General features: G+C 40.7%; 1 protein-coding gene across 4 annotated transcripts in view; it reads left to right on the top strand.

Annotated features, from left to right (window-relative positions):
* LOC138978375 (solute carrier family 2, facilitated glucose transporter member 1-like) overlaps nucleotides 1-27,502 on the top strand; it is a 139,756-nt gene extending 112,254 nt beyond the window's left edge. For all 4 annotated transcript variants that reach the window (XM_070351099.1, XM_070351098.1, XM_070351100.1 and 1 more), the window contains 8 exons: nucleotides 2,605-2,745; nucleotides 4,528-4,665; nucleotides 6,094-6,284; nucleotides 9,224-9,334; nucleotides 10,188-10,307; nucleotides 11,066-11,141; nucleotides 12,004-12,131; nucleotides 16,705-27,502. In XM_070351099.1, the coding sequence (XP_070207200.1) occupies nucleotides 2,605-2,745; nucleotides 4,528-4,665; nucleotides 6,094-6,284; nucleotides 9,224-9,334; nucleotides 10,188-10,307; nucleotides 11,066-11,141; nucleotides 12,004-12,131; nucleotides 16,705-16,908 (1,109 nt within the window). In that variant the 3' untranslated portion in view covers nucleotides 16,909-27,502. The remainder of the gene's footprint in view (nucleotides 1-2,604; nucleotides 2,746-4,527; nucleotides 4,666-6,093; nucleotides 6,285-9,223; nucleotides 9,335-10,187; nucleotides 10,308-11,065; nucleotides 11,142-12,003; nucleotides 12,132-16,704) is intronic.
* Nucleotides 27,503-27,567: the final 65 nt, after the last annotated feature.

The raw sequence follows: 27,567 nt of genomic DNA, 5'->3' as shown, positions 1-27,567 counted from the left end.
CCATCTTCATATATTCACTTCCGTTTTCAGATGCCTTCCTTTTAATTTGAGACCTGATATATATTCTCAGATAATTTGAGGTCTTAATATGCATGTTCACATGTGTACAGATGTACTTATTGTCTCTTTCTGTTTGGTCACCTCTTTGTAAATAACTCAGTGTTTAACAAAATGTGCTGACAAGAAGAAGAAGAACAAAATGTGCTGACAAGAAGAAGAAGAACAAAATGTGCTTCTGTCTGCCAGTGTTAAATCACAGTGTAACTAAATTAATACAACCTCCTCGTTGAACACAGAAACACATCAACCTTTAAAAAAGATATAAAAAAGATGAAACGTTTTCTGTCAGATCTGATGTTTTCTATATATATAACTAGTGCTTGTTCGTCTGTGCACTTTAAAGACAGCTGGGTCGAAATATCTGAACGTTATACGTTAATTGGATCTGTGATCCAAACATGGCTTTTGGTCAATCGAGATGGAAGTTTATTCCACGAGCCCGTAGGGCGAGTTGAATAAACTGCCATCGAGATTGACCAAAAGGCATGTTTGGATCACAGATCCAATTAACATATATATATACTAGAGGAATACCCGGCTTCGCCGGGGTGAATCGCGAGACAGAGACAGACAGCGTGGCGGTTCATCACAATCACCTCTGCAAGCGAAGTCCTGTCAAACGGGATTGAGCATTTTAGAGCTTATTTCTTAGCCCTATATTATCTGTTGTGGCTTCTCAAATGCCAGAACATACAGACAGACGAAAGCCGCTAGACCCCATCACAAACAGAACTCTACAATCAACAGGTTTTTTCCCACACACACACACACAAACACACACACAGAGAAGCCGTATATATATATATATGTATATCTATATCTATAAATATATAGAGATAGGTGAGAGTGTATTTTTTGCGTGGCTATAAATTGATTCGACCTTTTCACTTTGACAGTAAGAACAACTTACGGGTGCAAGGGAAGCGTTCTGGACAGCGCAGTGACATTCTAAAAATAGTACCTCAGAAACGGGAATTTGGGGTGAACGGCGCGACAGAGACAGACAGCGTGGCGGTTCACCACAATCACCTTTGAAAGGCGAAGTCCTGTCAAACGGGATTGAGAATTTTTGAGCTTATTTCTTAGCCCTATATCATCTGCTGTGGCTTCTCACATGCCAGAACATACAGACAGACAAAAGCCGCTAGACCCCATCACAAACAGAACTCTATAATACATAGGTTTTTGCCCACACACACACACAAACACACACACACACAGAGAAGCCGTATATATATATGCATATCTGTATCTATAAATATATAGAGATAGGTGAGAGTGTATTTTTCGCGTGGCTATAAATTGATTCGACCTTTTCACTTTGACAGTAAGAACAACTTACGGGTGCAAGGGAAGCGTTGTGGACAGCGCAGTGGACAGCGCAGTGACATTCTAAAAATAATAGTAACTTACAACTGAACGGGAAAGCCACACGAAGGAAGGGAGATAAACGCCAAACACTGGAGAAGATAAGGAAGAGTTACTTATAATGGTGAAATGAACACAAAAACGAAAATGAGTTCAGCGCTGCGCGCTGAGAGCACGTGTTGAAATATCTCATCGATGATATTGTGTCCGGGGTGTAGCTGAATACGGTGTCCAAATTTGAAAAAGATCCACCGAGAACTTTGGCGTTGTGATGTGGTGTAGCGGCTATGGTGTGTCGGTATGGGGGCCCGGGTAAGCTGAGGTGGAACCAAAATAGCTGAGGTGGAACCAAAATCGGTTCCGCGCTGCGCGCTGAGAGCACGTGTTGAAATATCGACCAGGTTGTGTCGTGTCCCGGGTCTACTTGAATATGCCCACCAAATTTGAAGCAGATCCATCGAGAACTTTGGCCGTGCATCGCGCACAGACACACAGACACACAGATACACAGACAGACACACAGACACTAGTCGTATATATATATATATATCTCGACATTCACTGGTCTTAGGGTTTTTGTTTTCAAAGAAGAAAGAAACTTGCTTGAACACGGACCACTTCTCCGAGCAAAATCAACAAACCTAATCACTCGCATTCCACCTCAAGGTCTCGGCCAACCAAGACTATGGCATACTCGTAGCAAAGCCGCCGAATGGTACCATAAACCAAGAATAGTGACCTAAGAGAATAGAATGTCGTCTTTTGATTTGGAACGTGACGTGTTTCAGAACTTCTTCTGGACAACTCGGATGGTCTTTTCTGCGTAGTGGTTGGCACGAGATTCTTTTTCTTCTTCGACAGTTCATCCTCCGATACTGTAGCAAAACGTTACATCTTTTTTTCACTTTCGAGTATGCAGACGACTGAACTTGACCGCTAAAAAGTAGTCCTTTCGGAATCATTACGCCGAGTCTGAACATGAGGTCTGAACATTGTTTTTAGGCAGGATCTAGGTGAAAGCGAGGCTGTTCTTATATCTGTGTACAGTTGAGAGAGAGAGAGAAATACATGTCGAGACATAAGGTTTTGATTTGTCAATAATTAAACATTCCAACAACATACCTTTCTTGTTTTTTGATTCTAAATCAACCCTAATCTGTTGATGGACTGCTTCAGGTCTGAACATCTCGTTGTGTCCGCTGTACTTGGCGGAGATATCTCCCAGGAAGATCCGTGGTGCTATCGGCACCTGTCACCAGCTGGCCATCACCATTGGCATCCTGGTCGCCCAGATCTTTGGACTGAACGAGCTGTTGGGTGAGAGGGTTAATCTCTTCTTCTTCTTCGTTCATGGGCTGAAACTCCCACGTTCACTCATGATTTTGCACAAGTGGATTTTTACATGTATGACCGTTTTAACCCCGCCATTCAGGCAGCATGCGCCGATTTCGGGGGAAGCATGCTTGGTATTTTCGTGTTTCTCTAACCCACCGAACTCTGACATGGATTACAGGATCTTTTTCGTTCGCACTTGGTCTTGTGCTTGTGTGTAAACACGAAGGGGGATAAGTCATTAGCAGGTCTGCACATAAGTTGACCTGGGAGATCGGAAAAATCTCCACCCTTAACCCACCAGGCGACCGCAGTCGGAATTTGAACTCATGACCTTCCGATTAGGAGGCCGATGTCTTATCCACTGCTGCACCACGGCACACGAGAGGGTTAAAAATATACAATACCGATCCATGCACAGCTGAGTTAAAGTTGTGACCTTACGAGTCATTTTCTCCTGCTGACACTGAGACAAACTTTGTTATCAAAGTTCTGTGTGGGTTTCTGGGAGATGTGCAGGAGAAGCTACAGAAAGTTTATGTGACGCCATTATTCACGTTATGATGTCGTCTCGAACTTTGTTTCGCTTTTGACGTCAGGGGTTTTACTTTGGAAGAGCGAGTCAAGATGAGACCTCTTGGTTTGTTCAATCGAATCGTTGTTGTTTGTCTTGAAACTTAAAGTTAGATGCTCATTTGTGTCTTTATTCCTGATGTCTGGTTTGTTCAATCGAATCGTTGTTGTTTGTCTTGAAACTTAAAGTTAGATGCTCATTTGTGTCTTTATTCCTGATGTCTGGTTTGTTCAATCGAATCGTTGTTGTTTGTCTTGAAACTTAAAGTTAGATGCTCATTTGTGTCTTTATTCCTGATGTCTGGTTTGTTCAATCGAATCGTTGTTGTTTGTCTTGAAACTTAAAGTTAGATGCTCATTTGTGTCTTTATTCCTGATGTCTGGTTTGTTCAATCGAATCGTTGTTGTTTGTCTTGAAACTTAAAGTTAGATGCTCATTTGTGTCTTTATTCCTGATGTCTGGTTTGTTCAATCGAATCGTTGTTGTTTGTCTTGAAACTTAAAGTTAGATGCTCATTTGTGTCTTTATTCCTGATGTCTGGTTTGTTCAATCGAATCGTTGTTGTTTGTCTTGAAACTTAAAGTTAGATGCTCATTTGTGTCTTTATTCCTGATGTGTCTGGTTTGGGAAAAAGTTCTCTGAAGAATAGATCCACCTTTCCAAACTTTGAACTATGAAAATTGAGGTTGTCGGGCTCCTGAGACTTTTTCAGTTTCAGGTTTGGACATAATGTAGCCCTAGTACCTGTTGACTGAAAATGAACGGCATCACATACAGTGGTACCTTTCACATAGAATAATAATTGCACAGAAGTTAATAATTGTAGTGTGTGTGTGTGTTTTCATACATGTTTAGCGAGGCAGGCATTAAGTTCAGTCGTCATTGCCTCCAATTTCAAAAACCAGTTCAATGCTATTGATGTGGTTCAGGTTCTGGGGTCAGTGAGGGATTTGATACAATGTAGAGAATTATGTCCAGCTGATGTGATCCCTGCTTTTATCACTCACAGGTGCCACTGTCTACTGCTCGGTAAGAGCTCATCTTTTTTTGCTTTCTTGATTATAACTTGTAGAGCAGTTTTCCATCCTGATATCTATTATTTATCATCCTGTGGTTTGTTCATTGTAACTTGTAGAGCAAAGTTTTCCATCTGGATATAAATAATTTATCATCCTGTGTTTTGTGCGTGACAGGCACGGCAACGCTGTGGCCCTTGCTGTTTGCCTTCAACGCGGTCCCCTCCTTGATGTGTCTGGTGCTGATGCCGTTCTGCCCGGAGAGCCCCCGCTTCCTGCTCATCAAGAAGGGACAGGAGGAGGACGCTCGCAAAGGTCAGTTCACCAAAACACAAATAAACTTTTATGTCATCACAGCAGTCTTTTTTTTCTTCTACGTTCATAGACTGACACTCTCACGTACACTCGTGTTTTTTGCATAAGTGGTTTTTTATGTGCATTCCGTCTTTATGGCAAAGTCGTTAGGAGCAATGGTGATACAGGGCAAATCCCTGGTTAGGTATATTGATAAAAAAAAGAAAAAAGGTGGAGGTTAATTCTTTGGGGAAGATGGGGCTTTCTCCTTGGGTGATGGAGACTTCGCCTGTCCTAGCCTACGAAAACAAAGAAAAAGTTCACCAACTACTCTCGCTACCCTTTTTTTTTATTTTTTTTTTTTTAAAGTACCCTGCCTGTGACTATCACCACAAACACACCCCCTTATGCGCATGCATGTGTGCGTGCATGCATGCACACACGCATGCACACACACACACACGCATGCACACACACACAGCAAGCCTTGCTCTATCCTCACCCACCCTGCTACTCTCCGTCTTCCTTCCCCAGCGCTTCTCCCAAAGGTGACAGCAGTTACTTGCCCACAGATCACAATTTTGAACTTTTTGTGAGACAAGGGACACAGCCATCTCTATTGCCAAGTGCACTGCTTGTCCTGTGTGCTATGTTCAAGTTTTGGAACTCTTTTCTGTCTCGGTTTGTTTTTGGTTTGTTTTTTCTTTCTTTCTTTTTTTTTGTACTTTTTTCTCTCTTGTTTTATGAAAGGGAGAGGAATTATTTGATAGATAATTTTGGATTTGGGGGGAATTTTTATTTTTTTTTCTTCATTTTTTTTACCTTTTGTATATATCAATCAATGAGTCTTATATCGCGCATATTCCGTGGGTACAGTTCTAGGCGCTCTGCAGTGATGCCGTGTGAGATGAAATTTTATACGGCCAGTAGATTGCAGCCATTTCGGCGCATATTTACCTTTCACGGCCTATTATTCCAAGTCACACGGGTATAGGTAGACAATTATTAACTCTGCCTAAGCAATTTTGCCAGGAAAGACCCTTTTGTCAATCGTGGGATCTTTAACGTGCACACCCAATGTAGTGTACACGGGGGGAGGTTCGGACACCGAAGAGAGTCTGCACACAAAGTTGACTCTGTGAAATAAATTTCCGCCGAACCTGGGATCGAACTCACGCTGACAGCGGCCAACTGAATACAAATCCAGCGCGCTACCAACTGAGCTATATCCCCGCCCAGTGGGTGAAATGTCCTTTTATGACATCTACAAAGTGCTATTTGATATATTTGAAGTATTTGATTGATAAGTTTGGATTTTGGGGGAATTTGTTATATTATTATTTTTTTTTATTTTTTATTTTTTTGTACTTGGAGATGCTTCATTTTATGACATCTACAAACTGCTACACTCTGGGAAAAAATCACAGCCATTGTATTTTGTTTGCACAGTGCTGCAGAGCCTGCGTGGGGGGGATCACAACATTGAGGAGGAGATGGAGGAGATGAGAGTGGAAGCGCGCAAGTCTCAGGGCATCAAGAACTTCACCATCAAAGAGTTGGTGACCTCCCCTTCCCTCCGCCTGCCCGTCATCATCGCCTGCCTCATCCAGGTCGTCCAGCAGTGGTCCGGCATCAACGCTGTGAGTCCATCCATCCATCTCTTTTCAGAGCTGCCCACTGTTAGGCTTTCAGCATAGCATGCTACGTTTTAAGACAAATGGCTGGCTACACTGTTACGCAAAGCTTAGAATTGCCTAACACGGCTGTTCCAATGGCCCCTTTTCTGCTGTTTTAGTTTACAGGCGAGGAGGGTACAGCCCGTGCAAAGTGTATATATATAGCGACCCAGCCACACCTTCCAGCACGCAGGATGTGTAACCTAACACCTTTGCACTCTTTGTCTGCTCATCGTTGTTCGCATTGGGCTGCGAGGCATATCAGCGCAGTTCAACGTTGCCAGAGACCAAAGAAGCGCTTTACTCTAGGTCGCAGCCGCGGCTCACTGCATGTGTCGGGGAAGTGCTGTGTGGGTTTTTTTTTTTCACAATTTGGTGTGTTTAAATCATTTTCGCTCTGGACTGCAACATGTGTTTGTGTTCATACTCTGGAATTGTGTCTGTGAATGGTTGTTCCTTGAAGTAACAGAGAAATGGTGCATATTCACACGTGTGTTTTATTTCTAGTAGGATGTGATTAGGTGTTGCTTCCCGCTTTTTGATTTTTGTACTCATAATATGACTTGGATATCAGCGGTGTGTGGTGTTCAAAAATGTTACCCTGCATCAACATGCAAGTTTTAATTATCTTCAAACTTTGGATTTCATTCAGTGAATGGTAGTTCTATCCAACAGAAGGGAAATGCGGCAGGATTGTCCGTGTGTTTTATTTCTATGCTTTTATTTGTTGGCTTGTGTTGCTTCCCACATTTTTTGTAGCTGCGCTCTGGGGTGAGTATGGCTTCACAGGCGCATGAGGAAAGCCTTCACTTTGAGAGACTCCAAGCTCTCTGCAGAATATGTGGAGAAAGATCGAAGAGGAAGTACGACACTAACCCAGCCAAATTGTGCATAAAGTATGAGTCGGATCTTGCAAGGTTATACGGCCTAAACATCGCAGAAGAAACGAATGCCGATTTTTTCTCGCGGACTTTCTGTTCCAAATGTTATATGCGATTGACAAGGCTCAGATCGTCTGACAACCCGTCTGAAGTAAGTCTCCAGGCAGAATCGGATTCTATCAATTAGATTACCTAACCAGGATGGAGTAGCCTTTGACTTCCCGTACGGGTAGTTACAGAATAACGGAACTCAGCTTTTTTCGGTGAGTCAGTGTTTCATACCAGATGTGTGTGTGTGTGTCTATATTCATGTGACAGATACCGTGACCTCATTCTTCAATCCTCTCTCTCTCTCTCTCTCTCTCTCTCTCTTCTCTCTCTCTCTCTCTCTTCTTTCTCATTCAAACGCACGCGCAGCAAGAACGTACGCACGCACAAACGCGCGCCGGGCCCGTACACACACGCACCGCTGACGCACAAACCACGCACACACACTGACTGTCGGCAAGCACATATTTTTGTTTGTTTCACCCTTGTTTATTGTGTTTTCAGTATTTGTGTTTATTTTATGCTTGACTTGTCTGTTTTATTTTAATGTTTGCTATCCACATTGTGTGATAAATGTTTCTCCTCTCCGAGTCAGTGTAGTTTCTGCACGCCGTTTTGGTAATCCTTATTTTTTTAACTGGTGTATTGTGCGCGATTTGCGGATTTGTTTGTATTCCATTCATATGCTGTTGAAGTGTTGTTGGCGTTATTGTCTGTATATCACTATATGTTATGTTGTGTCTATGTACGCCTACAAGAATTTGCATTCGCGCTCTGCCAGTACAAGTCCGAACTTTATTGGGTGTGCCTGTGGTCTGCTGGCAGGCGAGCACAGATAATGAACATTCCTCCAGTAAGCCGCCACTGCGAGGTAGAGTAAAGCGCTTCTTTGGTCTCTGGCAACGTTGAACTGCGCTGATATGCCTCGCAGCACAACGCAAACGGTGATGCGCAGACAAAGTCGCCGGCTGACAGTCTGCAAGCAGTGATATCGTGCCGCTGGCTATTTTTACCACTCCCCATCGCGGGCCTTAAAAACAAGCTTGGAACAGCCGTGCTAAATGTATTCTTGTCCGCAATATCCTAAATATGGATGTGCGAATACATTTTAGACAATGCTAAAATAAAACACCATTTGCTACGCTGAAAATGTAAAAAATAAGAGTAAATTGAGCTTTCACAAGGGTTGACAGGTCTGTCAGTGTCATTCTAAGGACACGCCTCACTAGCTGCAGCCAATCACATGGGTGTTACTCTTCCGGCTTTTGCCAAATTTCCGGTTTTTGAAAAAATCTGAAGCCGGAAATTCCGGTTTTCCGGGTTTTCAAAAAAAAAAAAAAAAAAAGCTTCGTTTCGCTAAGTTGAAATAACGAGCAGCGGTTCCGATCCGACTTTTGACACGGGTTCGCGTGCTTTCTCGGTTCGCTCCCTTGGATTTGCCGCCATCTTGCTTATTATGATTTGGTTTCGTCGGTGTCCAGAAACTTTCTTTCAAACTTGAGCATTTCGGACCCCTGCCTTTCAGGTTTTTTGATTTTTCCCAGTAACACCCATGCAATCACTCACCTCATTTTACCTGTTGATAACGACCAAAGATGGTCACAATGGAAAGGTTAATTATATAAGATAAAAGCAAACGTTCTGCGGATCCTTTGTTGTGGTCATTTTTGGCAAGTGGTTGTTGAGAGGCGGGCGGATGCCAGAGCAGGTTTTACTGAATGAACAGTTTAGTGGTTCTCATGTGATGAACCATGATAAACATGCCTTACTAATGTTTCGCTTTTTTTTCCTTTTTTGTTGTTGGCCCAGACAGGGAAAAGATGGAGTGTTGATGCTTCATGTATGTTACATGTGATTTTCTCTTGCAGGTGATGGAGTGTTGATGCTACATGTATGTTAGCACTGTGATTTTCTCTTGCAGGTGATGGAGTATTGATGCTACATGTATGTTAGCACTGTGATTTTCTCTTGCAGGTGATGTCTTACTCTGCCTTCATCTTCGCCCAGGCCTCTGTGCCAATATTGTACATCCCTTACGTCATCGTGGGCACTGGCACCATCAACGTTCTCTGCACTGTGATTGCTGTAAGTGGCGCATCATTCTAATGCTTTTGTTTGTTTGTTCTTTGTTTACAGACAAACTGTTTAAACAATAATAAAAACTTATCTGGCTAATTTTTCCTTCCGCCTGCCAAAAAAAAAAGGCGGAAGGAAAAATCAGCCAGATGAGTTTTCGTTATTGTTTGTCTGTGCACTTAAAAAACCGTTGGGTCGATATATTTGTGAATGTATTGTTTTGTCAAAAACAAACGTTCCAACAACCTACCTTTCTTGGGTTTTGATTCTGAACTTTGGAACGTTAGCAGTCTCTTTGTTTTTGGATTTGTTCGTTCGTTTGTTTTTGTGTGAGGAATGAAAGTGTGTGTGGACATGTGCGCTCAGACAGATAAATCAATTGTCAGATAGACTGACATGCCTGCTCTTCTTTCTGACGCATGCAAGCACAAACAGAAACCGTATGAAAACTTTAGCTGTTTACTGACAATGATCATGATACAGTTTGACTTTGTAATATCGAAATTTGATGATTCTGTGGAGCAAGGGAGTGAGAGAAAGATTGTGTGTGTGTGTGTGCACGTGTGTGTGTCTGTGTTTGTTTGTGTCTGTGTGTGTGTGTGTCTGTGTGTGTGTCTGTGTGTGTGTCTGTGTGTCTGTGTCTGTGTGTCTGTGTGTGTGTGTCTGTGTGTGTGTGTGTGTGTGTGTGTAAAGAGAGAGATAGTGTGTGTGTCCTTTTGTGGAAAGTGAGAGAGAGTTATGTGTGCGCACGTAGAATTGATTTCGTCTCTTCCCCATGAAACTTTTTGTGTGTGTGAGTGGGGGGGAGGGGGGATTGTATATGTTACATTTGCATAATGCCATTCATCAAATGTTTTGACAGGTTCCACTTATGGAGAAACTGGGCCGCCGACCCTTGTTGCTGTGGCCCATGGGCGTCATGTGTCTCTCCTTCCTCATGCTCACCATCTTCCTCAACCTCATGGGCAAGCCCGATCTCTTGGTACGTAGCGCTTCATTGATTACAGCTTTTTTCTAACGCGTGAACAGCTTAAAGCTCTTTACAGCTACTAATAGACAAAAGATAATGTTCTTATCAGTGCCAAGGATCTCTTGGTATGTAGCACCTCATTGATTACAGCTTTTCTCTAATGCATCAACAGCTTAAAGTGCTTTACAGTTACTGATTGACAAAAGATGATGTTCTTATCAGTACCACGGATCTCTTGGTATGTAGCTCCTCATTGATTACAGCTTTTCTCTAACGCGTGAACAGCTCTTGATTAGCAGAAGATGATGCACTAGCAAATTTCTCCGACGCATGAAAAGCTTAATGCGCTTTACAGTCACTGATTGGCAGAAGATGGAAATTACAGTTCAGTACCTCTATACATTTTTTTTCTCAGAAGTCATTTCTTGTTTAGATGCATACTGTCGGGCAAGGGTGGGAGGGGGGGGGGGGGGGGGGGAGGAAGATGCTGTAACTTTGGTAGAATATCTAGATGCATTTTTTTCAGAGGTACATGTAAATCGAACTTCTTTCTTTTTAATAATCAAACAACAAGAAAAGTTTAAAAGTAAAGGGGACAATAAGATGTTGTAACTTGGATTGAAATGACAGTTTAGGATCTGAATGCCCTTTTTTTAGAAAGTATTTCTTGTTTAGAAGCAAACTAGAGCGAGGGTAAAAGTGTAGTGGACAGAGAGATGTTCTGACTTTGATAGAAATGACAGTTGATTTATGTGTTTGCCTTTTTTCAGACGCACAAACAGACGTTCGCCTACGTCTGTATCATCGCTGCCCACACCTACATCATTGGATTTGCTCTTGGTCTGGGTAAGTTTCCTTGCCGTGCCTGGGTCCATGTGGCCTGACAACATTCAGTTTTGGTTGTTTTTGCAAGCTGGACAATTAGCCTTTGGTTTGGATCCATACAGTACTGTGCGCCACCCTCCTTCCCCCTCCCTCTCCCCTTCCCCTTCATAAAATCTCGGGCATGTAGTAAGTGCCTCAAACAGGATTACAGTGGTCAACTGATTTTCATTATGTTTATAAATGACTAGCTGTTACCTGTTTTCTATGTCCGTACGCGACTTATATGCACGCACCTATGCGTGCGTGCACACACACACACACACACACACGCTCACACGCTCTCTCTCACACACACACACACACACACACACACACACACACACACACATAAATGTTTACACGTGCTGCGCGCGTTGGAATTACTCTACTTATTAGCCCGCACAGAGAGACAGAGAGAGGGAGGGGGGATTGAATTGAACTTTATTTAACAAGGATTAAGATTTAAGGCTACGCCTTTTCTTACAATCTGTCCTTGGGACGCATAGACACACAATTATATGATTAAAAAGTTAAAAAGTTAACCAACAAAAGGAGGTTGGAAAACGTGATAATAAAGATGACGATGATGATGACGATGAGAGAGGGAGAGAGAGAATCTAGGCTTGTAAGGGCTCTAAATGCATACAACACGTGTAATAGAGTAAGTGAGAGTTATTTGGAACCAGTCTCCTGGCACCTGAGAGAATAACAAGCATTAAAATGAACAAGCAACTTTCAGTTTCATCCTCAGTATTTATTTTTAAAATTTAAAAAAAAGTCTTTGTTTAAAAATGACAGTGAAAACAAAGTGGTACATAATTGTGTGTGTGTCTGTGTTGTACAGGTCCCATCCCCTTCATCGTGGTGAGTGAGATTTTCCGTCAGGAGCCCCGTGCCGCCGCCATGAGTCTCTCCCTGGCCTTCAACTGGATCTGTAACTTCATCCTCATGCTGGTCTTCCCCTTCATGAAGGTAAGATTGCAACGTCACAGGCGCAACAGCCTCATTTTAAAGGACATCAGCCTGCTGGGCAGACCTGTTTACCCTTACTATTTTGGAGTATTTTATGACCATTTTTTTGAATTTTTGGGGAAAATACTGCATTTGAGTTCAGACTATGATTTTCATATGTGCTTCAAATTAGATTAATTGTGTTGCTAATATTGGTGTTAGTAACCACTGGGTTACTATTTTTGTCATCGGATTACTAATTTTTAACTTGACCATTACTCTTGTTAAGTTTTTGGGGTAAACAGGTCTGGCTAGGTTCCTGCCTTGAATCCTGGCTGGGTTATGGGTGCAGATTTTTCCAATCTCCCAGGTGAAATAATGTGCAGATTTGCTAGCGCCTTATTTCCCTTCATCGATACTTTATGTGTACAAAACAAGCACAAGATCCAAATGTGAATGATCCATGTGATCCATGTCAGAGTTTGGTAGGTTAGAGCAACACAAAGTACCCAGCATGCATCCCTCCGAGAACGGAGTATGACTATGTAAATGGCTTAGATAAAACAGCCATACACATAAAATCCCACTCATGAAAACATCAGCATCTTTCTGGAGAGGTGATGACAAGGTGTATACACATAGTCTTTGGGCTTAGCTGGGCTCTTGTCATTGTTACTGACACATGTTTTTTATCTTCCTTGCTTTTTATATTTAGTCAAGTTTTGACTAAATATTTTAACATCGAGGGGGAATCGAAACGAGGGTCGTGGTGTATGTGCGTGTGTGTGTGCGTGTGTGTGTCTGTGTGTGTGTGTGTGTGTGTGTGTAGAGCGATTCAGACTAAACTACTGGACCGATCTTTATGAAATTTGACATGAGAGTTCCTGGGTATGAAATCCCCATACGTTTTTTTCATTTTTTGAGTCACTTGAGAAAAAGTGACTCTATGTAATCGGTCAGTGTTAGTCTGTCCGGCCGGCCGTCCGTCCGGCCGTCCGGCCGTCCGGCCGGCCGTCCGTAGACACCACCTTAACGTTGGACTTTTCTCGGAAACTATCAAAGCGATCGGGCTCATATTTTGTTTAGTCATGACCTCCAATGACCTCTACACTTTAACGATGGTTTCGTTGACCTTTGACCTTTTTCAAGGTCACAGGTCAGCGTCAAAGGAAAAATTAGACATTTTATATCTTTGACAAAGTTCATCGGATGTGATTGAAACTTTGTAGGATTATTCTTTACATCAAAGTATTTACATCTGTAGCCTTTTACGAACGTTATCAGAAAAACAAGGGAGATAACTAGCCTTTTCTGTTCGGCAACACACAACTTAACGTTGGGCTTTTCTCGGAAACTATAAAAGTGACCGGGCTCAAATTTTATGTGAACGTGACTCATTGTGTTGTGAATAGCAATTTCTTCCTGTCCATCTGATGCCTCATATAATATTCAGAACTGCGAAAGTGACTCGATCGAGCGTTTGCTCTTCTTGTTTGATAAATGTCTTTGATGACGTCATATCCGGCTTTTCGTGAAAGTTGAGGCGGCACTGTCACGCCCTCATTTTTCAACCAAATTGGTTGAAATTTTGGTCAAGTAATCTTCGACAAAGCTTGGACTTCGGTATTGCATTTCAGCGTGGTGGCTTAAAAACTAATTAATGACTTTGGTCATTAAAAATCTGAAAATTGTAAAAAGAAATAAAAATTTATAAAACGATCCAAATTTACGTTTATCTTATTCTTCATCATTTTCTGATTTCAAAACCATATACATACAGCAGTCCCTGCAATGTACGGCCCCCGGCGTGAGCGGACACCTGACATGTACGGACACATTTGCTCGGCACGGAGTGTTTTCCTTCTATATTTGCCCCCCCTTAAACGGACACCTGCAAAACGTGGACGCGGACACTCATTTTCGGTCCCAACAGCAGGTCATACCTCCAATGTACGGACAGACCATCGTCAAATTTTCACCACAACAAAATCGATAACAGAGCAGTCCGGCTCTTGGTACAAAGATCACAGCCGCAATGGCGTGACGACAGTCACTGGTAACTTGAGTGCACCTGTACCCATCAGGAGGCCGGGGGTAGTTTTGGTCAGGAGTGGAGTACATGCGAAGATGCCAACATGAAACTGCACTGTGCTCTTTATTCTTGTCTGTTGGACGTAAACAACAGAAACCACAGTCGATGAAGGTCCTGAGCGAAAGAGAGTGAAAAACCGGCCACAGTTCTCAGCATCGTGTGTCTGTGTGTAACCACTTTCATTGACAAGATACTCTTGTTTCCCCTCAGCCTTGACCAGTGAGTCGGTTGCCTAATCTATGAACCCTTCAGTTGTCTTGCTTTGTCAAAAGTTACGACACAGTCAACTGGTTTTGCTCTGAGTGAACAGTTGGAGCTGACCTCTCTGGCCACAGCCCCAAACAGTACATGGCTGGAGGGAGTGAGAGAGAGAGGGAGGGAGGGGGGGTGGGGGTGGAGGGGTAGCTGGCTAAACTCGGTGGGGTGTCCGGTGTCACTGCATGTCAGCAGGAAGAGCATTGGAGAGAAATAGAGAGGTGTACTCTTCCACACAATTTCCAAGCATCAGTTGTCAGGGCTTGGGGTAGGCATTTAGTGAGGGAGAGTGAGAGCTGTGTTATGTACAGTGTATTTCCGACTGAAGAGTGAAAAGTCACTGCCATGCCACATGATCGGCATGCAGTCAATAAAGCCAGACAAGATGAAAATAAATTACATGATTATGACATGCAGCTCTATCTGCTGCTATTTATTCAAACTGGTTTTCAAGCTTATTCTTGCAAAGCATCTGCACACGCTCCTCTGTGCTGTGTTTGTGTGGCTGCTTTCGTATGTCAGTGCATGGTGAGTGTGTTCACTGCCTTGAGGATTTATTTTATCTCTTCTTTTCAACACTTTTCATACAAATCATTTTTACAGAACGTATTAGGAGTTTATTGTTTAGCAGCCACAAGAAGTGATTAGCATAGATTCAATGCTGTTGTTTGTGTGTCTGTGTGTGTATGGGGGAGGGGGTGGTGTGGTCACCCCTCCCGTGACCGGACACCTGCAATGTACGGACAGTTTTGCTATGGCCCAAGGGTGTCCGTTCATGAGAGGGACTGCTGTATAAATATGTTATATTCGGATTAAAAACAAGCTCTGAAAATTAAATATATAAAAATTATGATCAAAATTAAATTTTCCAAATCAATTTAAAAACACTTTCATCTTATTCCTTGTCGGTTCCTGATTCCAAAAACATATAGATATGATATGTTTGGATTAAAAACACGCTCAGAAAGTTAAAACAAAGAGAGGTACAGAAAAGCGTGCTATCCTTCTTAGCGCAACTACTACCCCGCTCTTCTTGTCAATTTCACTGCCTTTGCCATGAGCGGTGGACTGACGATGCTACGAGTATACGGTCTTGCTGAAAAATGGCATTGCGTTCAGTTTCATTCTGTGAGTTCGACAGCTACTTGACTAAATATTGTATTTTCGCCTTACGCGACTTGTTTGACATTCATAGTGACAAATATTTTAATTGTTTGTGTTTTTTTACATTTAGTCAAGTTTTGACTAAATGTTTTAACGTAGAGGGGGAATCGAGACGAGGGTCGTGGTGTCTGTCTGTCTGTCGGTCGGTCTGTCTGTCTGTCTGTCTGTCTGTCTGTCTGTCTGTCTGTCTGTCTGTCTGTGCGTGTGTGTGTAGAGCGATTCAGACTAAACTACTGGACCGATCTTTATGAAATTTGACGTGAGAGTTCCTGGGAATGATATCCCCGGACGTTTTTTTCTTTTTTTCGATAAATATCTTTGATGACGTCATATCCGGCTTTTTGTAAAAGTTGAGGCGGCACTGTCACACCCTCATTTTTCAATCAAATTGATTGAAATTTTGGCCCAGCAATCTTCGACGAAGGCCGGACTTCGGTATTGCATTTCAGCTTGGTGGCTTAAAAATTAATTAATGACTTTGGTCATTACAAATCTGAAAATTGTAAAAAAAAAATTGTTTTTAAAACGATCCAAATTTACGTTTATCTTATTCTTCATCATTTTCTGATTCCAAAAACATATAAATATGTTATATTTGGATTAAAAACAAGCTCTGAAAATTAAAAATACAAAAATTATTATTAAAATAAAATTTCCAAAATCGATTTAAAAACAATTTCATCTTATTCCTTGTGGGTTCCTGATTCCAAAAACATATAGATGTGATATGTTTGGATTAAAAACACGCTCAGAAAGTTAAAAAGAATAGAGATAAAGAAAAGCGTGCTATCCTTCTCAGCGCAACTACTACCCCGCTCTTCTTGTCAATTTCACTGCCATTGCTTGATGGTGGACTGACGATGCTACGAGTATACGCTCTTGCTGTAAAAATGCAGTGAGTTCAGTTTCATTCTGTTAGTTCGACAGCTTGACTAAATATTGTAATTTCGCCTTACGCGACTTGTTTTACTTTTTGTTTGTTTTTGTGTCATTCATACCTTCACATATTTTTTTTATCTGATTTTGTTTTTTTGACATTCATAGTGACAAATGTTTTAATTGTTTTTGTCTTTTGTTCTTTAGGACGGGATGGGCGAGTACACCTACATCGTCTTCTCCATCATCCTGGCGGCGGCCATCGTTTTCATTTTCTTCTTCGTGCCCGAGACAAAGAACAAGACGTTTGATGAGATTGCCAACTCTATCGCCTTCGGACGCGCTAAGGGACCAAGTCAGTCGTACGCTTTCGACGACGAGGCCGCACCCATGGGCAACAGCAAGGTTTAACGACATGTCTGTCGCTCGTTAGTTAGGACGAGTCAACTCGAACATGACAAGCTTTGGCTACCCTTTTTTTTTTTTGACACATGAAAGCTGGCTGAGATTGCACTGGTATGGCTAAATGCAAGATTGGTAATTAATACAGGTCTCGGGGGATGGGAATGGTTGATTTTTTTCCAATGAAATTAATGTTTTGTTTGTTGAAACCGTATGTTATCTATAAATCACGGTTAATTTGGGGTAATTTTTTGATTGGTAATTTTTTTTGTATTTAATGTCATTTTTTTCAAAAAGACGGTACAGAATTGGCATGAGAACTTAACTCAAGTGTTTGATGAGAAGAATTTGGTGGAGGGGTTACTCAGTGTGTAGGGCACAGCCGTAGAAACAATAGGAAGAAAGTAACAGACAGAAACTAAGGGTTAGAAAGAGGAGCGTGAGTTCGTCCCCACGTTCGGCGAGAGATTTATTTCTCAGAGTCAACTTTGTGTGCAGACTCTCCTCGGTGTCCGAACACCCCCCGTGTGTACACGCAAGCACAAGACCAAGTGCGCACGAAAAAGATCCTGTAATCCATGTCAGAGTTCGGTGGGTTATAGAAACACGAAAATACCCAGCATGCTTCCTCCGAAAACGACGTATGGCTGCCTAAATGGTGGGGTAAAAACGGCCATACACGTAAAATTCCACTCGTGCAAAAAAACACGAGTGTACGTGGGAGTTTCAGCCCACGAACGCAGAAGAAGAAGAAGAAAGAGGAGCTTAAAGAAGGAAAAACATGAAATGGTTTCTTGTTTGAATGACTTGGCACAGAGCTGAACGATGTCTGCACAAGACTTTGTTGCCAGCGAGATTACAGTGAGGAACATTGGGACCAGCAGTCACAGTTACAGAATGCTTCAGCTGAAGGTTCTGATTCATATTGTCTGGAAAATTGTGGAGGATTAAAAAAAAAAAAAAATATGCAGCAAACTTCCTAACTGAAGCTACAAACGGCTATTTGTAAATAGTGTTCCAGGATCTCAGAATATTGTTTGTTGTGATTGGTTTGTCTGTTTTCATGGTACAGTAGTTGTGATTTACTGTAAAACATTGTATTTTTAGGGCCGCATTCCATATTAAGTGGGTTTAAGCAAGCTTCCAGTAAGTTTGTTTTTACCTTAGGTTGCCCAGTTGTTGGCTGAGCAGGCAGCATTTATCGAAAGATAAAGTAATGATGCAAACATCAGTCATCAACCATGCTCTTTACATGAAGCAATCGGTCAGCTGGATGTGATCGCTATGCAGTGTAGCCAACCTATTTGCCATGGAAAATTAGAGGAATATCTATGATGACAAAGGATAGAGTACCTCAGGCTGGCAATTAATCTTTTACGGTGATATTCCGGGCTTCAAACTGCCAGGCAACAGTTTTGTCAAGATCAAGCACAGTTATAAATCATTTGTTTGCGGCATGTGAGCTCTTGAGAATTTAAATGTGGACGGCCACTGGTATGGGATGTTCAGTAAGACTGCTTGGTCCTAGTGTTCTTCACTGCTAAAAGCTAAGCAGTATCATGGCAGTGACTGTGAATGCATGTTTCCAACACATTACAGTATTGCAAGTCCATGATACTTAGGCCAGGGCGGATATGCTATAAGCGATTTTGTATCGGTGTCGTGTCAAGGAGCATTATCTATGCTGCTTCAAAACATGCTCTTCAGTGAAGTAAATATTCAGGCTTGATTGGGTATTGTCTCGGCAAAATTATGTAAGGCGCTGTAAGTGTAACTGCATGTACAGTTTACAGTATGCATGCTGTATGGTTACCTGCGCTGTGTACACTAAGCTATGCTTTCATTTTGTTGATTCAGAAGCAGTGATCTGTAAGCTGAAGTATTTAATGGGTACAATTGGGCATTCACAGATATATCACATAATGCAAAATGTAAGAGCAAATTTCATGACAAATGGCAGTCTGAGCTTTTTTGTCGTTATCTTTTGCATGATGAATACCTTGTCTCAAATATTTCCTCTGCATATACCCTCTAACTTGGAAAACTGTCACTTGAGAATGTACATCTGCCCAAAAAACAGCAACAGAAATTGTGTCCAGTTTGGAACCCAAAAGAAAGGTTGTGATTTGACCCAGAAGTTGAAATTGATCAGCGCATTTTTGGCATTATTGTACGATAATGTCACAAGTGCGTGAGGGCAGTACTCTGGCTTCAAACACATCACAATCAACCATCACCCCAAGTAGTCTCATGCTGTCAATGTGTGCAATCTCACAGGCTTTCATCCCACCCACCCCCACTCCATTGTCACTGAGTGTGTTTCTTAATGCTTTCATCTCAGTGTTAGCTAGCTTTAGTAAAGCCTTGCTGTGAATACATTTGATGTAGAGTCGCATTTTGTCAAACGTTTTGTTCTCATCTATCCCTCTGACCTTTTGTCATTTTTTGTAAATGGCGAGGCAATTAAGATGTGTGTCCATCAGGCATCATGCGAGTAACTCAGCTCTGTGAGCATGTTGACAGAGTGAACCTCTGTGTGTGTGTGTGTGTGTGTGTGTGATGGCAGAGTTTGTCAGAATATTTTACGCCTGTTAGGCGTTACCTGGAGTTTTTTTGCCTTCTGCCATACAGGCTAATACGTGTATGCTGATCGTATTTTGTATACTTGTCTTGACCATGTTTGCTTCTGATGTTTTTGTTTACATGTGCTCTTGACATTGGGTGTACAGAGAATTACTGATGGCAGTTTTATGGTGATTTTGTCTACATCTAAAATTGAGGCGAACAATTGTCAGATATAGAAGTAACATTACCTTTATTTAAACATTGATTTGGCGTGCAAATCGCTTCACCGTAAGATCAGCAAGCAATGAAAAAAAAGTCAAAATGAATCATGGAATTTTGACAAAGAAGATATCCTTGTTGCCTCCAACCCTATGGGCACAAAACAGCTAAAAACATTTGTTCAGTTCTATTCTGGATCAAAGAGATACGAAAAAGATCAGCATGATCAATTAGACTTAGAAACCTGACAATTCCAAACAGGTTGTACTGACAGCCATTAATGTGTAAGAGAAGTGGCTGCAGCGATTTTACTGTGTTGGTTGAATTAAAAACAGATTAAAATCATGCAATTTGTAAGAGTGTGAGGTCTGCAAAAGAAACTAGTAGTCACCGCTGTCCCGCAGTGGGGCACTGCGGTTATGAAATTAAAGGCCCCTCCTGTTTTTGGAACCGCAGGAGCTTTCTAGTTTGCTGTTTGGTAGATTTTTGGTTCCTCTTTCCTGTCATGCTCTCTTTTTCTTCATGAATTCTTTTCTTTTTTCTGCCTTCTTGCTCATTCACCTGTATTTTTTCCAAAAATCTCTTCTCTTGCCGCTTGTCTCGCGATTCATGTATAGTTTAATCTGTTAGTGTTCTGATGTAAGTCCAGCAGTAGATAGGTTAAGCCTATTTTAACATACTGGAAACTGGTAGTCTTCCAGTAGGTATTAATTTAGTTTTACTAAAGCCTGCTGGGACACAAGTAATGGGTTAGTGCATTTGTAAACAGGAATCGCTTGACAAGTGGCCCCCTTCATCCCCCCCTTCCTCGTCCTGATATGGCTCTGCGTAGTCGGCTGGACGTTAAGCAACAAATAAACAAACAAACAAAGTCACCGCTGTAACAGACTTCAGTTTGGGATGGTTTGGATTGCGTAGTACATAACATTGTTCCATACAGAGGTGGGTTGTTTTAGTACAATGTTTGATGTGTGTGTGTTTTTTTGGATTATGTAGAACAAACTTTTTAAGATGTTCTGTATCATGGATGTGTACAGGGAGGGGAAAGCCAGTAATGTAATTTTATGGAGCATAAATCGAGAGAGTGCACTTGTGTGTGTGCGTGTGCGCGCCCATGTGTTGTCACATATGTTATCGCGGGGTTTCTTATAGTACTGTACATGTTACGATGTATCATGATTTGGATTGGAATTCTGTGGACATTGTATAAGCATGTAAAGTGTACATGGGAAAATTGTTTACTGCATTTTCATTGTGTTAATTCCTTTGTGGCTTTTCCTTTTTCATAATTTATTATCATAAGATCATGATTTGTCATGCGGTATTGATGTTGATTATTTTTAAAGCAGTGTACAGTTTATTTGCATCTTTATTGGTAGTCACATGTGTCTTAACTAGTCACAATAGACCCTTCGTGGTTGAAAACGACGTTAAACACCAAATAAAGAAATTCACAATAGACACAAGAATTGAAGATACTAGATATGAAGATATAAGTTTTCAGTTTAGATATTTGTTACTATTACTGATATTTTGAGAGTGTTGGAATTGAAACGTACTTTATGATACACTTTTAGCTTTTGTTGTTGTTGATTTGTTATTGTTATTAGAACTGCTAAATTATATTTCTCTTGTTAATTTACTTCAGGAATGATGAAAAATGTGCTTTTCATATTTTTAACTGCATTTGGGTGGTACTCTTGAAATAATAATAATAATAATAATAATAATAATAATAATAATAATAATAAAGTGTATTTATATTGCGCCTATCCCTTACAAAAAACAAAAATATTTGGCTCTAAGCGCATTACAACATGTGTAGGGACTTGGTACAATCAAGTCTGACAAATACAATAACACAATATACAGTCGGTCTCTTGGGTAAAAATGGGAAAAGCAGCTTCGACATTTAAACACTGCTACTAAAAAAAATCCTCTAACAATGCATACTGCTTTACAATATTCATTTATGTATAAATATAGTTAAAGAACATCGAGTTAATAGGAATTAGAAAAGGTTCTTATTATTATTATTATTGTTATTATTATTATTAATGGGATGTACATGTCATGTGCAGATTGTCAAAATAAATATTTTTGGGGAATTGTGTCTGTTGCATATTGTTTTTCTTATCAATTTTGTTGATTGCAATTTGTTATTATTCTTTAATTTGTTGGTGTTTTTTTTGTTTTGTTTTGTTTTTTAAACACAGAATGTTACTATTTATAGTCATAGACAACGTTCAGACTCCATTTATTGCTTTAGGCCCTTTACAGGCTTAAAACGTTATAGTCTCTGTGTTAGATTGTTTCTTTCTTTAAATGGCATGTTTATGATGTTCACACTAAGAAGTAACTTTGAAAGATTTTTTTTTTAATTTTACCCGTTGACATATTCATATTGTCATTGATCAACATATTTGTTTCAGTTTTCAATACTCTATATCTGCAAGATAACAATTCTGTTAATTCAATTTTAGGCCTAATGCAGAATATTAAAGGGATCGAACTTGTCACGTCCAGGTGCACGGATCCCCCAGGGCTTTCAGTCATGCACCTGGCAGCTATCCGTTTGAAATAATACCAAGTTTCATTGACTTTCAGGCAAGGAATCAAAAGTGTTAAAAAATACTTACAAATTAATTTTGCAAGAAAGCATGGCCCTCCATCAGGCTCACACCAAGCACCGTATGTGAAATAATCGTCAAAAGCCTACAAGGGAGACAAGAGGGAGAATACTTTCTATTTTGGGTACTTTACGTCAAGACATTCTGTTTGGTTATCTAAAAAAATTATAAAAGATGGCATGTGGGTCCATTTTGGTACACAGCCTTCAGCCCCAGAACGTGATCACCAGAAATGTTCATTCCATTTTAGTGGGAGATGCGGACTGACAAACTGCAAAAAGTTTATTTGGTTGATAACATTAAAGGTATGTGTAGGCATCTGTGAAGTAGTTGTGTAAAGCCTTTGACTGTTTATAAAAAAGACAAAAGCAGTCGTTGCTTCAGCAATGTTGTGACTCCTGCACTGTTTTGTTGACATGTAAAATAAATATTGTCAGTGGATAGGTAATTATTATGTTCATTGCCTTGTTGCATAGACATTCACGGAATCTGCAGCTGCCCGTACATTAATACGGGGGGGGGGGGGGGGGGGGGGGGGGGGGTGCCCTTCAGTACATCCTCATTCTTTCTAGTTTATGGTCGTTTCCCTCCAAAATTTCATGAATTTGGATTATTTGATGAAAGGTTTGGTACACTCTCAATCACTATTATAACGGCTTGTCCCTACCTATCTTCTTCAGGAGGGCAAAAAGTAAGGAATTACAGCGCGTCATGATGGATATTTGGAAGGCAGTTTTGTGTAGTCATGTTGATGGTGTATTTAAACAAATGTCAAGTTGTCTTGACATCCAGGATAGAGGATGATGTATTATGTTGAGAATGTGACCAGTTTTAACTGTACGATAGTCATTTCTTTCAAAATTTCACTAGTAGCTAATAATGATGATAATGTATTGTGTGGAGCATGCCAAAAGTTTGTCATTGTATCAGAAAAATGCATTACGATTTTGTTTGTTTGTGTTTTGGTAGTAAAAGTGGTATATTTCACACACAAATTATTGAGTTCGGGTATGTGTTGGGTGAGTTTGGACATGCATGTAATTTATGGTGCATGTTTTAAGGAACTCAGCCGGCACCCCCCGCGGGTTAGGGGGAAGAATTGACCCGATGCTCCCCAGCATGTCATAAGAGGCTACTAACGGATTCTGTTTCTCCTTTTACCCTTGTCAGGGATCTAATAATATAGGTCTATGCCCTTGTTAAGTGTTTCTTGTATAGAATATAGTCCATTTTTGTAAAGATTTTAGTCAAGCAGTATGTAAGAAATGTTAAGTCCTTTGTACTGGAAACTTGCATTCTCCCAGTAAGGTAATATATTGTACTACGTTGCAAGCCCCTGGAGCAAATTTTTGATTCGTGCTTTTGTGAACAAGAAACAATTGACAAGTGGCTCTATCCCATCTCCCCCCTTTCCCTGTCGCAATATAACCTTCGTGGTTGAAAACGAAGTTAAACACCAAATAAAGAAAGAAAGAAAGTTTTCACATCATTAATTTGGAGGAATTGTGCTCTAGGTCTCGCAGTTACAAATTTAATTATTGCATTTTATCTCCCATCTGGAGTGCTTGCAATGCAAACGGTTTCTTGTGCCATGAATTCTCAAATTAATTCACATGTAATCGTGGTATCTAGACCTGAATTTGGTTTAATTAAACAATTATATTCTTCATATAAAAAAATAAAAATTCTGATTGTGTGTTATTTGTTGTTGAAATTATTACACTGAACAGCATTTTTCCTTTCCCGCCAGTCACTAGGTTGTATTATCATCCCTTTACACCATTCCTGATCGGGGGGGGGGGATTTGTAGTCGTTCATCAAAAACAGGTTCTATTTTTTTTTTTTTTTTTTTTTGCATTTCTTTGAAGGAATAAGATCATGTACATGAGATTTTATAAATGTTGAACGGTTTAGAACAACACTGCCTAGAGACATGGGGGTTTGCATGGTATGGGTATATATTGTGTGTACATGTACTACAATTAAGGAAACGGTGCCATTTGTGGCTGAAGCCTACATTTACTTATCTTCAGCTCTCACTTCCCCTGAGGCACCTGTGACTCATAGCTGGAACAATTTTGGTACACCATCTTCTACAGTGGACCCCCCCCCCCCCCCCCCCCCAACGAAAGACTTTCCCCTTTTTAAGACTTTGATTTTTCTGATCTTTTGTTGATCACAATATCTGTAAAATGACGCCGGTTTTAAGACTCCCTCCTTTTTAAGACACGAATTTCTCAGATTTAAGATCTTGAAGGAGACCCCCCGCGGGTTAGGGGGGAGTCCCATATTGGTTGGGACGAGAAAGAATTTACCCGATGCTACCCAGCATGTCGTAAGAGGCGACTAACGGTTCTGTTTCTCCTTTTACCCTTGTTAAATGTTTCTTGTATAGAATATAGTCAATGTTTGTAAAGATTTTTAGTCAAGCAGTATGTAAGAAATGTTGAGTCCTTTGTACGGAAACTTGCATTCTCCCAGTAAGGTCATATATTGTACTACGTTGTTGCAAGCCCCTGGAGCAATTTTTTGATTAGTGTTTTTGTGAACAAGAAACAATTAACAAGTGGCTCTATCCCATCTCCCCCCTTTCCCCTATCCCATCTCCCCCCTTTCCCCGTCGCGATATAACCTTGAATGGTTGAAAACGACGTTAAACACCAAATAAAGAAAGAAAGATCTTGAAGGAGGGGTTCCATTGTACCATCTTTCATGGTCTCATCAAACCACTCCATCTGTATGTGCATCATGCATAACAAATTGGATCAGCCATTTGTCATTAAATGTGTGCTGCGTGTGTATTTGTAAGTCATATATCCATCTGTACAGAATGGAATATTTTGGAGTGTTTAATTGTCAGATTTATTTAGAGAAAGTAGTTAGGCAAGTTGGGCCCCACTGAAAGAGAAAGCATGGCCTTAAAGCTAACGGACTGGGTGGCCGAGTGGTAACGCACTTGCGCTCGGAAGTGAGAGGTTGCGAGTTCGACCCTGGGTCAGGGCGTTAGCAATTTTCTCCCCCCTTTCCTAACCTAGGTGGTGGGTTCAAGTGCTAGTCTTTCGGATGAGACAAAAAACCGAGGTCCCTTCGTGTACACTACATTGGGGTGTGCACGTTAAAGATCCCACGATTGACAAAAGGGCCTTTCCTGGCAAAATTGTATAGGCATACATAAAAATGTCCACCAAAATACCCGTGTGACTTGGAATAATAGGCCGTGAAAAGTAGGATATGCGCCAAAATGGCTGCGATCTGCTGGCCGATGTGAATGCGTGATGTAGTGTGTAAAAAAAATTCCATCTCACACGGCATAAATAAATCCCTGCGCTCCCGCAGTGGGGCACTGCGGTTATGAAATTAAAGGCCCCTCCTGTTTTTGGAACCGCAGGAGCTTTCTAGTTTGCTGTTAGGTAGATTTTTGGTTCCTCTTTCCTGTCATGCTCTCTTTTTCTTCATGAATTCTTTTCTTTTTTCTGCCTTCTTGCTCATTCACCTGTATTTTTTCCAAAAATCTCTTCTCTTGCCGCTTGTCTCGCGATTCATGTATAGTTTAATCTGTTAGTGTTCTGATGTAAGTCCAGCAGTAGATAGGTTAAGCCTATTTTAACATACTGGAAACTGGTAATCTTCCAGTAGGTATTAATTTAGTTTTACTAAAGCCTGCTGGGACACAAGTAATGGGTTAGTGCATTTGTAAACAGGAATCGCTTGACAAGTGGCCCCCTTCATCCCCCCCTTCCTCGTCCTGATATGGCTCTGCGTAGTCGGCTGGACGTTAAGCAACAAATAAACAAACAAACAAATCCCTGCGCCTTGAATATGTGCGCGATATAAATTGCATAAAATAAAATAAAATAAAAAAAACCCTGCGCTTAGAACTGTACCCACGGAATACGCGCGATATAAGCCTCACATTGATTGATTGATTGAAGCTTTAGTAGGGGATCCCCTATGGCTTTAAAAACAAAACAAAAAGTCCAGGGTACCATGACATCTGTGATGCGTTCTCAAATCAGTGTGAGCCCAGTCAATCAATCAATCAATATGAGGCTTATATCGCGCGTATTCCGTGGGTACAGTTCTAAGCGCAGGGATTTATTTATTTTTATTTTTATTTGTCGTGTGTTCATTTTTTGGCTTTTGGAGGGACGATTTTGAGTTTGAATCTGTTCTTGCCATGCTCCTAAAGCGTGTAACATACAATCTTGCACACGTTTGCTTTAGTAGTGGCAAAGAAGGAAAGCGTGTGACATATCTATATGTTTTTTGGAATCAGGAACCGACAAGGAATAAGATGAAATTGTTTTTAAATAGATTTCGGAAATTTAATTTTGATCATAATTTTTATATTTTTAATTTTCAGAGCTTGTTTTTAATTCAAATATAACATATGTATATGTTTTTTGAATGAGAAAATGACGAAGAATAAGATGAAATTGTTTTTGGATCGTTTAATAAAAAAATAATTTTAATTACAAGTTTCCGATTTTTAATGACCAAACTCACTCATTAGTTTTTAAGCCACCAAGCTGAAATGCAATACCAAACCCCGGCCTTCGTCGAAGATTGCTTTGCCAAAATTTCAATCGATTAAATTGAAAAATGAGGGTGTGACAGTGCCGCCTCAACTTTTACAAAAAGCCGGATATGACGTCATCAAAAGTATTTATTGAAAAAAAGAAAAAAAACATCCGGAGATATCATTCCCAGGAACTCTCATGTCAAATTTCATAAAGATCGGTCCAGTAGTTTGGTCTGAATCGCTCTACATACACACACGCACAGACAGACACACACACCACGACCCTCGTCTCAATTCCCCCTCTATGTTAAAACTTGACTAAATGTAAAAACAGGCCAGTAATTTACAATATTGTATTTAACTGTTTGAATTATTGTGTATTGAGATAAAAATGAAGCAACATGTGGCGTAGATTGTTTCGTTTCCATTCAGATTTTTTAACTGTAAAACTTTAGAACCCAATGTGTTTTTTTCAAAATCTTCAGAGGAATCTGTAAGGAAACAGTTGTAGAAACAATTCCTGTATGCAGTTAGTATGCTTGCTTTGTGTGTGTTGTTCCCCCCCCCCCCCCTCCCCTATGAAGATAAGTGGGTTTTGTGTGTATTGTTTTTTTAATGTGGGATTTTCAATGTCTTGTGTGAGTGTATTAAAGCATATTTTTAGTCAGTTAGAATCCTTGCTTTAGTTTGGTTGAAAGAAAAAACAACTCTCTTTCGCTCTCTCTTTCAGAA

The sequence above is a fragment of the Littorina saxatilis genome, linkage group LG10 (genome assembly GCF_037325665.1).
Source record: "Littorina saxatilis isolate snail1 linkage group LG10, US_GU_Lsax_2.0, whole genome shotgun sequence".
Taxonomy (NCBI): domain Eukaryota; kingdom Metazoa; phylum Mollusca; class Gastropoda; order Littorinimorpha; family Littorinidae; genus Littorina; species Littorina saxatilis.
Note: the sequence above shows the minus strand (reverse complement) of the source record. Positions and strands in the feature narration are given on the sequence as shown.